Consider the following 17,318-nt stretch of genomic DNA (forward strand, 5'->3'; position numbering starts at 1 on the left):
CATTGGGATGTAGGTTTTGCTTCTTTATTGTTTCTATGAACTGGAAGGAGTTTGGAACGTGTGAAGAGATGGATTCTGCATAGGGCTGGAGTTGCTTGGCGAGAAATTTAGCGAGATTTTGTAGAGGTGAGCCTATGGAGCTGACTATTGGTCTGAGTGGTGTTCCTTCTTTGTGTATCTTGGGGAGGCCGTAGAGTTTGGGGCATCTGGATGATTTTTCTCTGGGGATGATTCTTAGCTGGATTTCTTCACTGATAGGAGAGGCTTTTATTTTGGATTTGGTGGTTTTTTCCAGGTAGGTGGTGGGATCTGTTTTTATAGGTTGGTAGGTAGGGTCTTGGAGTAGATTTGATAGTTTTGCTTGGTAGTCCGATGTGTTCATCACAACAGTGGCATTACCTTTGTCTGCTGGGAGAATGATTATGTTGTTGTCTTTCCTCAGGTTGGTGAGTGCTTTCTGTTCTTCTTTGTGTAAATTGCTTCTGGGTGGTTTGCTGGAGCAGAGGATGTTGGTGACTTCAAGTCTGATTTTATTGGCTTCATCTGGGTTGATTTTGGTTAGGCTAGCTTCGACTCCGCATATGATGTTTTCCGTGGGGATGCGTCTCGGGGCGACTGCAAAGTTGAAACCTTTGGAGAGTACTTTGGTTTCAGTTGAGGTGAGGATCCTGTCTGATATGTTATGTACTGTTTGTTTCATGGGTTGTTGTGGAGGGTGGCTGGGCTTCTGGCGTTTCTCTAGTTTGTGGAGTTTGTTGGTATGTGTGTCTGTCTTATGTGAGGTAACATATCAGACAGGATCCTCACCTCAACTGAAACCAAAGTACTCTCCAAAGGTTTCAACTTTGCAGTCGCCCCGAGACGCATCCCCACGGAAAACATCATATGCGGAGTCGAAGCTAGCCTAACCAAAATCAACCCAGATGAAGCCAATAAAATCAGACTTGAAGTCACCAACATCCTCTGCTCCAGCAAACCACCCAGAAGCAATTTACACAAAGAAGAACAGAAAGCACTCACCAACCTGAGGAAAGACAACAACATAATCATTCTCCCAGCAGACAAAGGTAATGCCACTGTTGTGATGAACACATCGGACTACCAAGCAAAACTATCAAATCTACTCCAAGACCCTACCTACCAACCTATAAAAACAGATCCCACCACCTACCTGGAAAAAACCACCAAATCCAAAATAAAAGCCTCTCCTATCAGTGAAGAAATCCAGCTAAGAATCATCCCCAGAGAAAAATCATCCAGATGCCCCAAACTCTACGGCCTCCCCAAGATACACAAAGAAGGAACACCACTCAGACCAATAGTCAGCTCCATAGGCTCACCTCTACAAAATCTCGCTAAATTTCTCGCCAAGCAACTCCAGCCCTATGCAGAATCCATCTCTTCACACGTTCCAAACTCCTTCCAGTTCATAGAAACAATAAAGAAGCAAAACCTACATCCCAATGACCTACTTGTGAGCTTCGATGTTGTATCTCTCTTCACACAAGTGCCCATTAATGAAGCCTTGACAGCCATTCAAAACAAATACAATCCCCCCGAATACATCTTGGACCTGACCAACCACTGCCTAACCAACACGTACTTCATCCACAATGGACAAAGATACAAACAGATAGAAGGAGCACCTATGGGATCACCCCTCTCACCGGTCATCGCAAACCTGTACATGGAACACTTTGAAACCAATGCTTTAGACAAGTCAGAACACAAACCCAAACTTTGGCTCAGATATGTTGACGACACCTTTGTAATTTGGCCACACGGGAAGGAAAAACTGGACAGCTTCCTCACACATCTCAACAGCCTACACCCCAAAATACAATTCACTATGGAAATAGAAGCCAACAACCAACTTCCCTTTCTTGACGTCCTAATCTACAAAAAACCTGATGGCTCCCTAGGACACACTATCTACCGGAAAAAAACACACACCAACCGCTACTTACATGCACAATCACACCACCACCCTGCACAAATAAACTCCGTAGCCAAGACTCTCATCTCCAGAACCAAACGCCTGGCTGACAAAGACCACTTGACAACTGAGTTACAGAATCTCTCAAATGTGTTAATTGCCAATGGATACCAGCAAAACAGGGTTACGAAGCTAATCCAAAAAGAAACACCCCCCAAAAACCAAGACACAGAAGAAAACAATGGCATGGCCCTCCTTCCTTATATCAAGGGCACTACAGATAAAATTAGCAAAATCCTCCATAAACACAATATCAAAACAGCCTTTTGCGCCAACCAAAAAATAGCCAATATCCTCAGAAACCCCAAGGATAAAATCCAGTTGGAAAACCAAGGGGTCTATGAAATACCCTGCAAAGTCTGCCCAGCCACGTACATTGGACAAACAAACAGACGAATAAATGCACGTATCGCAGAACACAAGAATGCCGTCAAAAAAGAAGAAAAAACTTCCTCTCTCTTCCAACACATGAAAGAAACAGGACACGAAATTAATTTTGCAGATTCCAAATTGCTCTCTAACATGGAACATCACCACAAGAGAATAATCATGGAAGCCATCGAGATAGAGAAACACCCTCACAACATGAACAAGCGTGACGACACATCCCGCTTGCCAGACATCTGGAAATTAGCCCTCCCCACAAAAACTGACACCAGATCCAGAGGCACACAGAACGCCATCACCAATCAACCACACCAGACCCAAACCCAGACCCTCTCCACAGATAAATTACAGACACCATCCAGTAGCCAAACCATGGTGGCACCTCCGGATGCTGCACCCCCCTGCAATCCCTACACAGATCTGGCTGGCACAGGCCACAAAACCACAGCTCGCCCCTATACACGAAGCCAAGCCAGAGCACAACCTAATGTAGTACACCCATCTTCTCAGAAAAACTCTTCACAAAGTTCAAGAGGTCAAGACACAAAGGCTTTAGCAACTAATCCACACCTAATGACCCACCTAAGTGGTACTCAGGATATCACTCAAGAAATCACTCAAGATATCCCTCAAGCAATTAAGGAACAAAAGAAGAAAAGGCACATACACCATACCTCCTCTACAGTATTTATAGGAACTCAAACACTGAGATCCTGCTCTGTTCCAGTAACAAGAAGCCGAAAGCACAAGCCTGAAGATGACGAGTGAGACCTCGTCGAAACGTCGCCTAGACACCCCAACTTTTACACGGGAAGATACCCGAGGACACCAAAACCTGCATTCCTGTACCCGTGAAAATCTACGAAAGCATATATATATATATATATATATATATATATAATGTGTGTGTGTGTGCGCACGCGGGCGGGCGGGGAGGGGAATTGATTTCACCCCCAGAGGTGCACTCCATTTTCTCTTGTTTAAAAATAAAATAAAATTCCACTTGGTAAAAAATAATAATCACCCTAGTGTAAAATTCCAATATGTATTGGAATAGTTTTTAATTTTTTATCACTTGTTTGCTGCTGTGGGTTCATTTGGAAGGAAGGGATATAAATTTAATAAACAAACAAAATATTAGACTGTATAATCAGTTGTGACTTTACTCACCTTGTGACAGTGTCTTGGCAATCATATTTGTTTCTCCTCGTACTCCAAGAATAAATTAAATTACGCTTTGTGTCCACTTTTCAAAGAATGCTTTCCCAAGTGTACCTCAAAGATAGAACAAGATTATATTTTGCGTGGGCTATGTATCTTCTCTTAGTTCCCCAATGATGCAGGAAGATAATAGCAGCTCTATGAGTCCTCCTTGTCCTGTGCTTCTGTTTCTTAATATGGACCATTTACAGATAGACAAAATTGTGAACTCTTTCTGCATTGTCTCACACACTCACATTACCATAGTGCTTTGGCTCATATGAGTAGCGTTAGTTTACTTACCAGTATAGGAACTTTGTATTACCTAATATGGCATGCAAATGTGAATCCATCTCTTCTCATGCCCATTTCTATACTGTTTGTGTTCAGTTTAATCAGAGATTGTTTTGGTATATTTCATGCGTTCAAATGTGTGATAGATTTAGGAGTCTAATATACTGATTTTCTTTTAAAGACTGAATTGGAGAACATTGAAGTAACTCAGGGTATGTCAGCAGAGACAGCAGTGACTTTCCTCAGCCGCCTGATGGCTATGGTTGATGTACTAGTATTTGCCAGCTCGCTAAATTTTAGTGAAATCGAAGCTGAAAAAAACATGTCTTCTGGAGGCTTAATGCGACAGTGCCTAAGGCTTGGTGAGTTTGCATGGAACAGCTCAGTGCATTAAATAATTACTTACAGATCAACGAAATGAGGCTGCAGTAAAAAAGAAAAAAAGAAAAAAGCCAAAGCTGACCTGCTTTTGATTCTTTGGGTTCCAAAAATCTACAAGTCTGTGCAGTTGAGAATATCTGCTTATTCTCTTCAACACCACCATTAATTTTTATTATGCCAATTAGCAAATTTTTTGAACATATGTTCATTTGCTCTGTAGAACTGTTCGTAGCTTCTACCTTTTAAAAATTTCTGTATTTTGTTGTGTTTGAAGAAAATTGCATCCAGCCCAGGTTAAGATAACAAGTATTTCTCTACGTAGCAGAACTGTTCAAACTATAGCAAGGGTGCTTTATGTTATTATACATAGTATTCTTAAAAGTTGTAAATTTTTCACATATACTAAAAAAGCTAGCATGATTGCTGCAAAAGGAAGATAATGTGTTACATGCTGTGAGACATAAAAAGTGGAACTTGTTAGTTTGAAGGAGCCTTGGTTATGGTGCATGACAAGCATACTGGCATGCTAATGGATTCCTCATTCTATTCCTCTGTTGATGACTATATTTAGCTCACCATTCTCCTTACAATGTTTTATTTGGACTCCTTCCCATATACGCAATCAAGATTAAAATTACAATCCTCTTCTGACTATCTCTTCTGTCAGCTTCATGCATGCTTATATGAAACTGCCTAATATTGTTAGGTCATTGATAACCCTAGGCAACGTTGTGTACTCTAGCTGTGAGCCTCTCCAAAGCAGAGATGATTTCAAGCCCTGTAACTTCTCTCATTTTGACTAATAATTGCGGCAACTTCAGACCTTCTGCATGCATTGTATATGCTCCAGCACTAAACCATGTCCTTTCATCTATAGCCAGTCACTTGATAGTCTTCTATCATTTTATCTCTGTGCTTTCTGCCATCCATTCCTTATGCCTCAAATGGCACAGTTCTCTATTTGCCAGGCATCCTCCTTCTTCAGGATCGCCTTATCAGGACTACCCTAGCTTCACTTTCTATGCTGCTCCTCTTTCATCTGACCCTCCTCAATCAATTCAGATACTAGCCCTGAACCACTTTCCCATCTCCATCAATTACAAATTGCAAAAGCAAATGTGTTCTCTACTATGCTGTATATACTGTTGCTGCTCATTTAGTGTTCAACAGTAGTATCTTATCTGAATAATATTAAATACATATGATTAAGAGATGAGTAAATTTAACTCTGCCTCAGTTTTAGCATTAGTGCATATAGATGCTGTTGTAAAATCCAGCGTTTATGTCATGAAAGGGTAACATATTATGGCAGATCTCAGGCACTAGGATACAATATTTTTTTCATTGTTGCTTTAAGAATTTCATTAAGATTGATATTCCAATGCTATTTCTTAAACCTTTTTAGTTTGCTGTGTTGCTGTGCGAAACTGTTTGGAATGTCGACAGAGACAGAGAGAAAGGGTAAATAAATCTTCACTAATCAGCAGTAAAACTCAGGAGACTCTTCAGGGTATAAGTGCAACTACTACCGCTAAGGTAAACTATTAAAATAATAGATACCATTGCATAAAATGAACGAATTGGAAATAATTACAATGTGCCATATAATATTTTAAACTGGTTATGATGATTTGTCACTTTGGTAAAAGAGAAGTTACTCTCTTCTATAAATCCAGAGGGGGCAGTCTTTACAACAGAAAAGCACTTCTTCCTGGTCAGGAGACAAGAACAGTCTTCTGATTTTCCCAGGGGAAAGTTCTGCTTAGCCTTTTTACTATGGCTGTTCTGAACTATTATATGGGCCTAGTTGTTGTTTTTTTTCTTGGAGTCTGTAAGCAGGGTATTAGTGGAGATGATAAAGTGGCAGAGAAAGTTAAAGATCATATATGAAGTTTTCTTATTAAGTTAAAATCTTCAGGTAGATGCCACTGTTCTTTGTAGTCTCTACTTGGTGAGAAATTTGTGTTTGTTTAAGCAGATTTCATTTGAATAACATTATACAAAGCGGGTGAATCACTTAGATAGTGGAGCTTTGAGAAGTGTACCTGGAATGTGAGACACTTTAAAGGTTTTTTGACATTAAAGGTCCCTTTCTGTGTTTTAGAGAACTTCATAAAGCTTATAATACCATATTTTATCTATGAAGCAAGATGATACATACAAAGACACACACACACGTAGGAACAGCTGAGTATTTTGAGCTTGAAGCTTTCTGAAACTATATAACTATTGTGTGTTTAGACTCCACTGGAAAATGTTCCTGGTAACCTATCACCTATTAAAGATCCCGATAGACTTCTTCAAGATGTAGATATTAATCGTCTGCGAGCAGTTGTATTTCGTGATGTGGTGAGTACTATCATTGGCAGCTTTTCTTAAAGGATTTCTTGCCTGTGTAATGTCCATGGGAGAGAAACAAAGGTACTTGTAAATCTACGCTATGCATCCTTTTTTCTTAAAATAGTAATTATGCATGTATATGTGGAACATCTTTCTTTCATAAATTATTTTTATACTGGGAGCTGTTATCTAATCCCCCAAATAAAGATGACTTCATCCACTTTTTGAAATTTAACATCCTTGGTGACTTGATCAGATTTAGCAAGATCAAGAACCTTGCATGGACAGGTTATTTTTGGAATTGTAAGAGACTCTTTTATCTTAAAAAAATACTTTATTCAGTAAAAGGTATTCCCTTGAATTGTTAAACTATACTATGGAGCTGATTTAAAGTTTAAAACTTAAGCTGAGCTGAAAGCTGTACCTTGAAAATTTTGGGCTTAAAATTACGTATTGAGGATGGGGAAAGGTTCAGGGGGAAATAGTTGGGAAAGGTCTTTTTTGCAGACGGGGGCTCACTGCTTTGAAGCAGTTCCACTCTCTCTTTTTTTTATACTGCTCCAAGCACTGGCGGAGCTCCTCTTGGTGGCCACCATGACGTAGTGTTGTTCTGAGGGGATATTGTTGAAGGAAAAAAAGGATGGCAAGCAGCTTCCAAGATGGGCTCAGCTGCCACTTGCCTAAACCTTCACTGGTAACTTAATAAGCCAGTGAATTGCCCACTCCTGGTTTCCAAAACAGCTCTTCCAAATTCGCAGCTTGTGAATTGGGGTCATTTTTAATCAGGCCTAAAACAAAACCTTCAATAGAAACTACTGTAGAAACCACATTTATGTATACACGCTTCCTGCTGAGATGTGTATGTCTCTTTATTTCTTTATTATGAATGCCTGTTGGTATATATCTTTATATATCTGTATATCCAGTCACAAATTCCCAGTGAGATGAAAATGTGAAATCGTCCTTAGGCAATTATAGTTCTTTGTAGGGGCAACAGCTCAAGGGGGCTAAGCACTTTTGTCCCCCCCCCCCAATTTTTTGAGATAGGGTCACCCCCACCCCATGTTCCCAAAAATCGGGGTGGAGTAGAGCGAGTGCGGAACCAAGTGTGGCACTGCTTCAATGGACGACTCCTCCTCCTCCTCCTGCCATGGAGGGGAAGGAGAGTCGAAGCAGCCTCATGGCAGTGGCAGGAGAAGTAAGAGCCACCGGCCACTGAAGTCACATTGCCACTGAATTCAGTTCTCCCCCTGGCTCCTCCCAACTTCCTGACATTGTGTCAGGACCCCCCCCCCCCAAATTTCCCTTGCAAGCTAGTGCCTCTGGTTCTTTGGCAGTACAGTTTTCAGTCTAGAAACATTGGTTAAGTGTGACAGGACATGTTGAGTATTTTTATCATGTATTTTAATTGTATTTTTCTACAGGATGATAGCAAGCAGGCTCAGTTTTTAGCTTTGGCTGTTGTTTACTTCATTTCTGTGTTGATGGTCTCCAAGTATCGGGACATACTCGAACCTCAACGAGAAACTGCAAGGTCTGGAATCCAGGCAGGTAGAAATATCAGGCAGGAAATAAATTCACCAACAAGTACAGGTACCACTGTTTTTCTGTTTATGTTGCATAATTTTTTAGACAATGGATACTTGACTATAGAAAAAAAAGTTCAAATGATACCTATTAACCTTATTCAGTTTCTGATTGGTCTTGTTTTCTTTAAGTTGTTTTGGGAATATTTCTGCTTTCTTGGTCTGGTTTGTCATTCCTAGCATTGGTTGGCCATTGTCTTGGACTATAGGAGACAGGCTGTCAAAAGTTCTGTTATCTTCCAATATGGTACCTCTCTGTAGTATACATTTCATCAATTGCTCCTCTGCAGTGGAGCTAGAGACAAATATTTTTTTAAAATGTTAATTTAATTTATATTTAACTTGTCATGTGGTTTTAATTAAGCTCACAAGTGATGTGATTTTTCTCAGTTCCCTCCTCACTTTGTGCCACATTACTGGCTGGGTATTTTTGCACGAAAGGCACCATAGCTCAGCAGTGCAGAAGATCAATTCCCGGCTCACCACTCAAAAAAAGAAAAAAAGGATAGTGTAGCAGGCTTTGGGAAGTACTCCTGACTAAAACCAGGAGAGTTTCTGCCTGTTCGGCTAGACAATACTGGACTGGGTGGACAGATAATCCCACCTGATATAAGGCATTTTACACGCACTGATGATTAATGTGAAACTTACCCATCCCTTTTTACCAGTGATGGAAAATTGGAGTGCATCAGTGCATTTATGTTGAATGGATTTTGAAAGGAAGACCAACATTTGATGGCACTGGTGTCCAACTTTGCATAGCAAAGTCCTTAGTTTTAATTCAGTACCAGCTCAAAAAAGCTTTTAAAGAAGTGAAGTGTCTTCATGGTCCTCTATCTTTCTTTGGTAGTCTGTGCCCTATAAGATGAGACTGGGTCAAACTATCCTAGGAGTGACTTTCAGTTTTTTGGAGGAGAAACAGTGTGTATGCATCTATATCTACATAGCTATCTAAAGTTTCTACCATCTACCGGTATCTATCTATCATCTAACATCTATTAACTACATATAAGGTTTACTTTAACTTTGTTTACTTTTATACATTCATTTTTTCAGTTTTGCATAACTTCAAAAGAGAATCCTCTTAAGAGTGCATGTCTTGTAAAATATTCAATATACTGAAAATAGTTTCTATATGTCATAAAATGGTTGTTTTAAATTAATCTTTTTAAAGTAAGGCCAATACAGGTGCATACTTAGTTTCTCTGTGGTCTAAAATGCTTCTTAAAAGTTATTTATTGCTTCGGCCACTCCGGGGAATCCTGCTTTTTATGATTGAGTAGACAAGCCTATGAAATCTTATATCAAATAGTTAGGTTTTATTCCTGTTTAGCTCCTTAGGTATTTGCAGTTCCTCATTTTAACACATTTATTTTGCACAGACAAAATTAGTAGTTAACATGGTTATCAATTTGCCAAGTTAAACTAATGCTTCAGCTGGATTTTTACCAGTTGAAGAAGCTGTCAGGAGTTTTCATTTATCAGTTGAAGAAGCTGTCATTGAGATTGTTTCTGCATCGCATACCATATTAATCTGAGAACCATGGGCCATATTCAGCTACTCAGTTCCATAAGCAGAACCCAGGGTAGGACCTTCCACTAGTTCAGCAGAACCTTCTTCCCTTTCCTACTCCCCGCATGCCCTCTGTATCTCCCCCAAATTTGCTTTGCAGCATTGGGAGAACCCCCAGCAGAACACACAGAGAAATTGTTCCATAGGGCAAGCAGAAATGCTTGTGCTGATGGAGTGATCTTCTTAGCACTACATTGAATCCCACCCCATGTTTTTTAAGTTCCACTGCATTGGTTCATGGTTGTGCCATATGTATCCATATGCTTTCTTCTTCCAAATGAAAGTTGTTTAGAACTCAGTATTACACACATGTAAACCTGTTCCTATATATTTATTTTCAGGTGTATTTTTTGGCTTACTAATCTTTGATACTGTTTACATCGTGAAGACCTTGCATCTTACAGTAAAATTAGTAAAATATTCCTATAAAACCAAATTTGATGCTGTTACCTTTATTCAAAGCAAACCCATGTTATTAACTGTTATAGGATAGTTTACTGGGTACTCTAAAATATTCCTGCATTAAAGCATTTTGCTATAAATATGTTCTTAAGTGTACACCCTAGTTTTCAGTGTTCTTCCCTTCTTCTAGAAATATTCTAATAGTTCAAGTAAATTACTTTGATTAAATCTACGCAAATTTATTTCTTAATAAAAGATTATTGGGGGGGCATGTTTTACTTGTGATAGATGACACACACATGTTGTAGGAGACACCATTCTAGAAAATATATTCCATCGTGTGAGGAAGAAGAAAGAATGCCTAAAATGGTGCCATGCCACCTACAGTATTTGTATTTGAAACTTGTATTTTGAAAAATCCAAACACTTTAATTTATTATGATATTTTAATTGATTGATCTGACGAATTAATCAACTAAATAATGTAGCCATGCTGATTTTGTGTTTATATTTTGTGTGTTTCCCCATTTGTGTATTATGCTGTGATGCTGGAGTAGGAAACTGCTGGTTTCACTATTCCGGCCATGCCTGTCTTGTCTATGTATACCTGTCTTTTCTATAAATGTTGTTTTTATGATGCGTTATTTAAAGGTATGTTCTTTTCCTATCTCTTGATTTCTCTCTGAGAAACACATTGTTAGTGCCATGTTTGCATGTTTCAGTGAGATAGGACTTGTGTCATGGATCCACAGTGGACCAAGCCACAGGCGATAAGCAGCTGGCTCACAATTGACTCCATGATTTTCTCCACAGTTGTGGTCATACCATCTATCCCACACCCAAGTTTGAACCATGGATTTCTTGCCAAGTTAATTCCTGAGCAGAGCTTTACCCACTCATTTTACAAAGGTAATATTAACACAACCTCCTAACTTGTTTGGGTGTACTTGTTTCATTTCATGTAATTCAAAATCTATCTATAACATAGCTGTTTGATAAATAAGAATACGCTTTGGGTTACACACAGATAAAATTTCCTGCAAGGATACAATGAAAATCCTCTGCCCAGCTATGTCTAGATTTTGAGGTACCTTGTTAATGGAGAGAGTTGCTGTAGATGATAAAAGTATAATTCTGCACAATGATATATATACAAGGCACAAGGTATTTTCATTAAATTCCTTTTCTTCTTGTTTAGCAATATGTTTTAAACCTTTGAAAAATAATACTAAAAAAGATAAGGGAGATATCTAACACCATATTCTTGAAGTAGTATGTTTTAATATTGTTTAGTTGTGCACTTATTTCAGTCTTTAATATAGACATTTTTATTTTGGATTATAGCATCCAGTTGTTTTAATCCCAATGAGGAGGACTATGCGACTGGAGATAGCAGTAAGAGCTAAACTTCTGATATCACCAGGGGGAGCAATCACACACACACACACACGCACATGCACACACACACACACACACACACACACACACACAACCATCTTGCTCTCTTACAGCAGGAAAGGACATTATTCGCAGCTTTCTTCTTCTGTATATCACAGTATATTTAGCTTCCACCACCCGATCAGGCAGCATGGTGCACCTGTGTAATAGCACAGTTCTCCCCTTTGAACATGTACAATGCTAAGTGCATTTTAGGTTTATTATTATTATTATTATTATTATTATTATTATTATTATTAAATGTGTATATCACCCTTCATCCAAAGATCATGGGGCGGTTCACAAGAAAAAAATGAGAACACAAAATAATGCTAAAACAAAAACAGACCTTAAGCGCTGCAATATACCAGGGAGCCAAGCGGACTCCAGGAAGTGGGAGAGGGCACCCAGGGGCAATTGTTTCAACAGCCTGAGCCATTCTGATATTCCAGAGTTTGGCCAGGGCTTTGACAGGAGAACCAGTTCTGTCAGCCGGATAGTCCCCCAAAGCTGTCTGGAAACTCACTGGATCCATTAGCCTCTGAGGGTGGAGCATTTTAATAGTTTCCCTGCTGCTGCAGAGGGGGGAAAGGTGATGAAAGCCTAAATCTCAACAGGAAGTGATCTGATAATGACAAGAGAAAAGGCCTGCAAGACAGAGAGCAGGTATTCCAAGACTCACAGCAAAGATGGTTTACTTTTTTAATTTAAGAGACTCTCTGCAGTCAACTGAAAAGCCCCAGTTTAAACTTTTCAAGAAGCTAAACTCAAAAAATAAACAGCAAGAAAGAGATGAGAAATTAATACAAGAAATTATTACTCCTGCAAAGGCTTGTATTGACTCTGTATCTGACATGATAACAGAAAAGGTCAAAGACTAAGATGAGATGAAGTTGACCCACAAGCTAGGAAGCAGTAGCAGCTCTCTGCACCTATGCAAGAGATAGAAATACTCATTCATAGAGGGAAATCAGGTTGCAATACATATCTAGTAGCAAGGGGCAAAGGAAAGGGAGAGGTGTTTGGGTAAGAACATTTGTGTGATAGAGTCTTCTAGAAAGAAGCTTTACTGACAAAGGAATGTTTCAACACAATTAGCTGTTGCCGACTATCTAGACTGCCAGTAGCTCTGATCAGTCTGCTTAAGATATCCTTCAACCAACTAAAGACCCAGTCTCACTTAAAATCAGAGATAATATTGTTCAAGGGAAAGTGTTCCTGTCTTCAAGGTTCATCATTCTATCTAGAAGGTTCTGGAGGTCCTGCAAGTAGACCAAGTCCTGTCACAGGAAGTACTGTTTTTAAAAATTGGATACCATTTCAGGAACTTCTAGAACCTTGTGTTTTTATATTAAAAAGAATTGGCTTACATTTACATTTCAGGTCATTAATTCATTTTGGTAGACAAGCTTATGGATAGTCTACAATTATTAAGACGATAGTGTTTCAATTAGATCCCAACAGGGAAATATTGCCATAGATATGTGAGGCACTCTAGATTGTGAGCATGCTACCCTGATAGCTATGTGAAATTGCAGTGCCTGAGAAATGGTGTAGTTCAGTATTTTACATGCAGAAGGACATAGCTTCAATCCCTTAATCCCTTTATCCTTTCAGATAAAAGGAGCTCAGGTAGCTGGGAAAGACATAAGTCAGAGACATTAGAGAGTGGTTGATGGACAGAATACGAAGATGTTGGCCGACCAGTAGTTTGATCTGCTGTAAAGCAGGTCCTTATTTTAATAAACTTGTTTCCCTTCCCTATAATCACTTTTGGATATTGACAAATAAGGTTTTCCAGCAAAAAGTCTACAAGTGGGGTATGTGAAGTACCCTAATCTGGTGGGATCACAATTAAAACATTTGCAAATCACCATTTTGTATATGATTTAGAGACCTAGATAGAAAGTATTTTCCTTTTTCCATAGCAGTGTGTGTGCAGAAAATTTCATGTGTTTGGTTAGGGAAAAAAGATAGTGAAAAATAACTGTTCCAAGAGGCCATCCAATAGAATGTCTGCTGGTCTTTCAAATATTTGGGGCTGTAAGCACTGAAGTGAGCACCTTGAATTGGGTTCAGAAACATGCATGCAACTGTTTTAGAACAGGAGTTATATATGAGTTCTAAAGGCAACTCCAGCCAGTTGCCTTTGAACCAGTTTCTGAGTCATTTTCAAGAATAGCCCCACATAGAGCACATTGCAATAATCCAATCTGGAAGTTACCAGAGCATGGAGTACTGTGGCCAAATCATCTCTGCCCAAAGGGTGGCGTACCTGGCAATAGTCTGAAGTGCCTCTGTAATGCTTTCCTCCTACCTCTGCAGGTAAGAATGATCCCACTAAATGAAAACTTCAGAAGTGAAGGTATGATCATTCTGACCAAGAAGACCATAGCAGTTGTTGGAAATGAACTATATTTAGTTAAACAGCCACGGCACTGGAGATTCTTTCTCTGTTCCTGAATACGCTTCAATAATTATTGAAGAAATAAAAAAAAATAGGACTTGCAAAAAGCTCTGTACAGCACTTCCCAAGCTTATCACAATCGCCTGCTTGTTGAGTGTTTCAGAAACACTGCACAAAGGACTTTGCAATCACTATTAGTCAGCAAAGCACTGCCCCATATGTAATGTGAAATGTAGGCCAAGTGAATGTGACTTGCCTGAAACAGGTCTATGGGCGAAATGGAGGTCCAGATTTGCCCTGGGACCAGAGGTCAAATAACAATCTGATGGATTCACCTACCTTCCTAGGATACAAAAACAAGAAGATTAACAGAAGGAATGTTTCCAAATTGATACCATCTATTTACAATATTCCAAGTTTAGTAAGAGATTATTTGGAGACCAGCGTTGCAGTACTTCATCCGTATGAAACAATAAAGTTTTGGATCTAAATTAGCTAATGCAGTGTTTCACAAAGTTGGGTGCCTGCATTATTAAAAATGGCGGGACTTGGTAGACCACTTAAGTTTTTGCTTTGCTTTGCTCTCTGTTGTAGAACAAATACTTGGTTCACTTTTGGATTAGATATGAAGAAAAATACAATAACATGTGCCTGCATCCTCAACAAAACCAGTGCCATATTATCAAAATCACAGGTCCTAGACTGAGGGCCGAGTTGAGATAATCTTGACAGTTCCACATTCTATCCATGTACTTATGAATAGAGCATACAGACAGCTAGCGGCCCATGTAGAACAGTTTGAGGACATCTGACCTAATGGATTACTACTAAGTGTAAGCAGCTACATTAGATAATGAATTAAGTAGTGTGTAGAATCTTAGATTAGATGGCTGATCATGGATAATCAAAGTCAGTAAAGGCTGGTCTTGCTGCTTTTGGGAATTGTTCTTTCTTAAATGAGGGCAGCTTTCCATTACCCTTAATGGAGACAGCAGTTAGATCCCTTTTAGAAGCATTTGTATCAATAAATATCCCAGGTAGTGAGAAAAACCCAAGAATAAAACATGTCAAACCACCAAATATATTGCAAAATTAAGGATAAATCTCAAGCATTAAAAAGTACATAAACAGCAGCAAAATAATTTATACCATTAATTTGCAGCAGATTTGCTACATATCCAGCTGCACATATTGGCATTGTTTTATCTCCAATGCTGTGATTTTATGATGTGGTTACTGTATAAGTGCAGCTATTCTTGGATGACTCGTCATTTTTCAGCAGTGCCAGTCTGACTTCTTTGCTGCTTTGGGGACAGAAATTACTTTAGCAGCCTTGCTGGACATTGTAGGCCTAGGAATTAATTTAGAAGATTTGACCCCATTGATCTTCATGGGCTTCTTAGTGGCTTTCCACACGGTAGCCTGCCAACTTCTGCTGCAGTATTTGGTAGGAATCTGAAGGACAGCACTTGTTAAAATCTTTTTTGATAAACCCTTACAAGAGTTGTTAGTTTCATTGGCAGAAAAATGCTTTGGGTCTGGATTTCCTAATTATCAGTCATTGGCTACCACTGGATTAACCATTATTCTTGCATGGGTAAAAGCTAAGCAATCAGTCAATAAGGTTTATTGTTGCTTAATTAGGAATTTGCACTGGTTCCAGAATGAGTCTCTATGCTATTTAATTTCATTTTAACTTAGTTGAATGTAACTTTAACAGCCAATGCTGCACCTGCTACTACAACTTTAATTTTATTTACCTGAAAGTTAGTCCAACTGGACACACTGGAACTTTCTTCTAGGATTGGCCTGCTGGAGTGCCAATGGTGGTCCTTCTGTGATGGTATGACCTTAACAGCAGAAGTGTGAGTCAGGCTAATTCCCTGTTCTAGTCATAAAACTAATAGTAATGTACTATCAAAACCGTCATTAAATGTTTGCCATTATCATTCTTCTATTGTTGTATTGTCATTGTGAATGTTCTGGTGAATTTGACGTTAATTTCACTTAGAACTTGTTTTTGTGTGTGATGATTGAAATAAACTCATCCTTGTAATCTTGCACTCCCATCTTTTGGTCAATGCTCATAACTCCTTAATAAGACGTATAAATTTTACAGAAGATTCTAAGGAAAGCTTTAATTGAAAATATATTTTAAGTGACTAAACTATAAAAGTTTGCAATTGCTATGCAATTGCTATTGCAACTTACTTTACTATTTTTGCGTGGTAAGGAATAGGGATGCATATATTACTACTCACCCCCCAAACAGTGATGCCTTGCATGACTTCCTACCCAAGGCCTAAATACTTGCTTTGGGGCAGAGGAAGGAGGAAGGCACTATTGTGTCCTACAACCGCATATTTTCCTACCAGACTGAACTAGCTCTACTAGAAACATGCTACAAATATCATTTCCACCAGGGATATAACTCTTGGATGGACTTTTTATTCAGTAAGCTTGAGAAAAACCCTTCCAGGATCCTCTCCTTAACAGTAATTCCAGCAGGAAAAGACACTCTTGTTGGGACCTAGAGGATGCTTACCACCTCCTGCCAGTGATTAAGATAATTTCTGGTCATTGGGATAGAGAATGGCCCTGTTTGAAGCAGTCTGGGAGTAGGGCTCTGCTTATCTTAATTCAGGTTGCAAGCATTCAAGCTGGGATATGATCCTGTCTTCTGCTGGCATAGATTTTCTGGGGAGGCCAGATTGATGCTGGGGCACTTGTTGATATGACAGGGGTCACGTCCTGGAGAGCAGGAACAAGGCAAGGCTGTAGGTTAGTCAAGTCTTGCGTTGCAGTCCTACCCAATAGTCCAATAATCCAGTTGAATCCAGTGGTCAATGCTGCCAGATCCCAACTAGAGTGGCCGGGTGGATGACAGCTTGCATAAAAAGCTCACAGAAGCCAGTGCTCTCTAGGACTTGAGAAGAACTGTCTTTTGAGGGGCCATTGCCCTATTCTTTAATTGCTGGCTCCTATAGCAATGATGGATGGAGGCACATAACATTATACAGGAGGCAGCAACGAAAACCATCCCAATGAAAAGGAAATGCAAGAAAGCAAAGTGGCTGTCCAACGAGGCCTTACAAATATCGGGGGAGAGAAGGCAAGCAAAATGTGAGGGAGATAGTGAAAGATACAGGAAATTGAATGCAGATTTCCAAAAAATAGCAAGGAGAGACAAGAAGGCCTTCTTAAATGAGCAATGCAAAGAAATAGAGGGAAACAACAGAATGGGAAAAACCAAAGATCTGTTCAAGAAAATTGGAGATATGAAAGGAACATTTTGTACAAAGATTACCATAATAA

At 39.3% G+C, this 17,318-nt stretch overlaps 1 protein-coding gene across 4 annotated transcripts in view; it reads left to right on the plus strand.

The window, feature by feature from the left end:
* NBEA (neurobeachin) overlaps nt 1-17,318 on the plus strand; it is a 361,495-nt gene that overhangs the window by 87,424 nt on the left and 256,753 nt on the right. For 3 of the 4 annotated variants that reach the window (XM_028726491.2, XM_077927142.1, XM_077927141.1), the window contains 5 exons: nt 4,059-4,239; nt 5,664-5,794; nt 6,500-6,607; nt 8,023-8,191; nt 10,973-11,068. In XM_028726491.2, coding sequence (XP_028582324.2) covers nt 4,059-4,239; nt 5,664-5,794; nt 6,500-6,607; nt 8,023-8,191; nt 10,973-11,068 — 685 coding nt within the window. The remainder of the gene's footprint in view (nt 1-4,058; nt 4,240-5,663; nt 5,795-6,499; nt 6,608-8,022; nt 8,192-10,972; nt 11,069-17,318) is intronic. The other variant, XM_028726499.2, reaches the window with a different exon arrangement.

Source organism: Podarcis muralis, chromosome 4 (assembly GCF_964188315.1).
Source record: "Podarcis muralis chromosome 4, rPodMur119.hap1.1, whole genome shotgun sequence".
In the NCBI taxonomy this organism is placed as follows: domain Eukaryota; kingdom Metazoa; phylum Chordata; class Lepidosauria; order Squamata; family Lacertidae; genus Podarcis; species Podarcis muralis.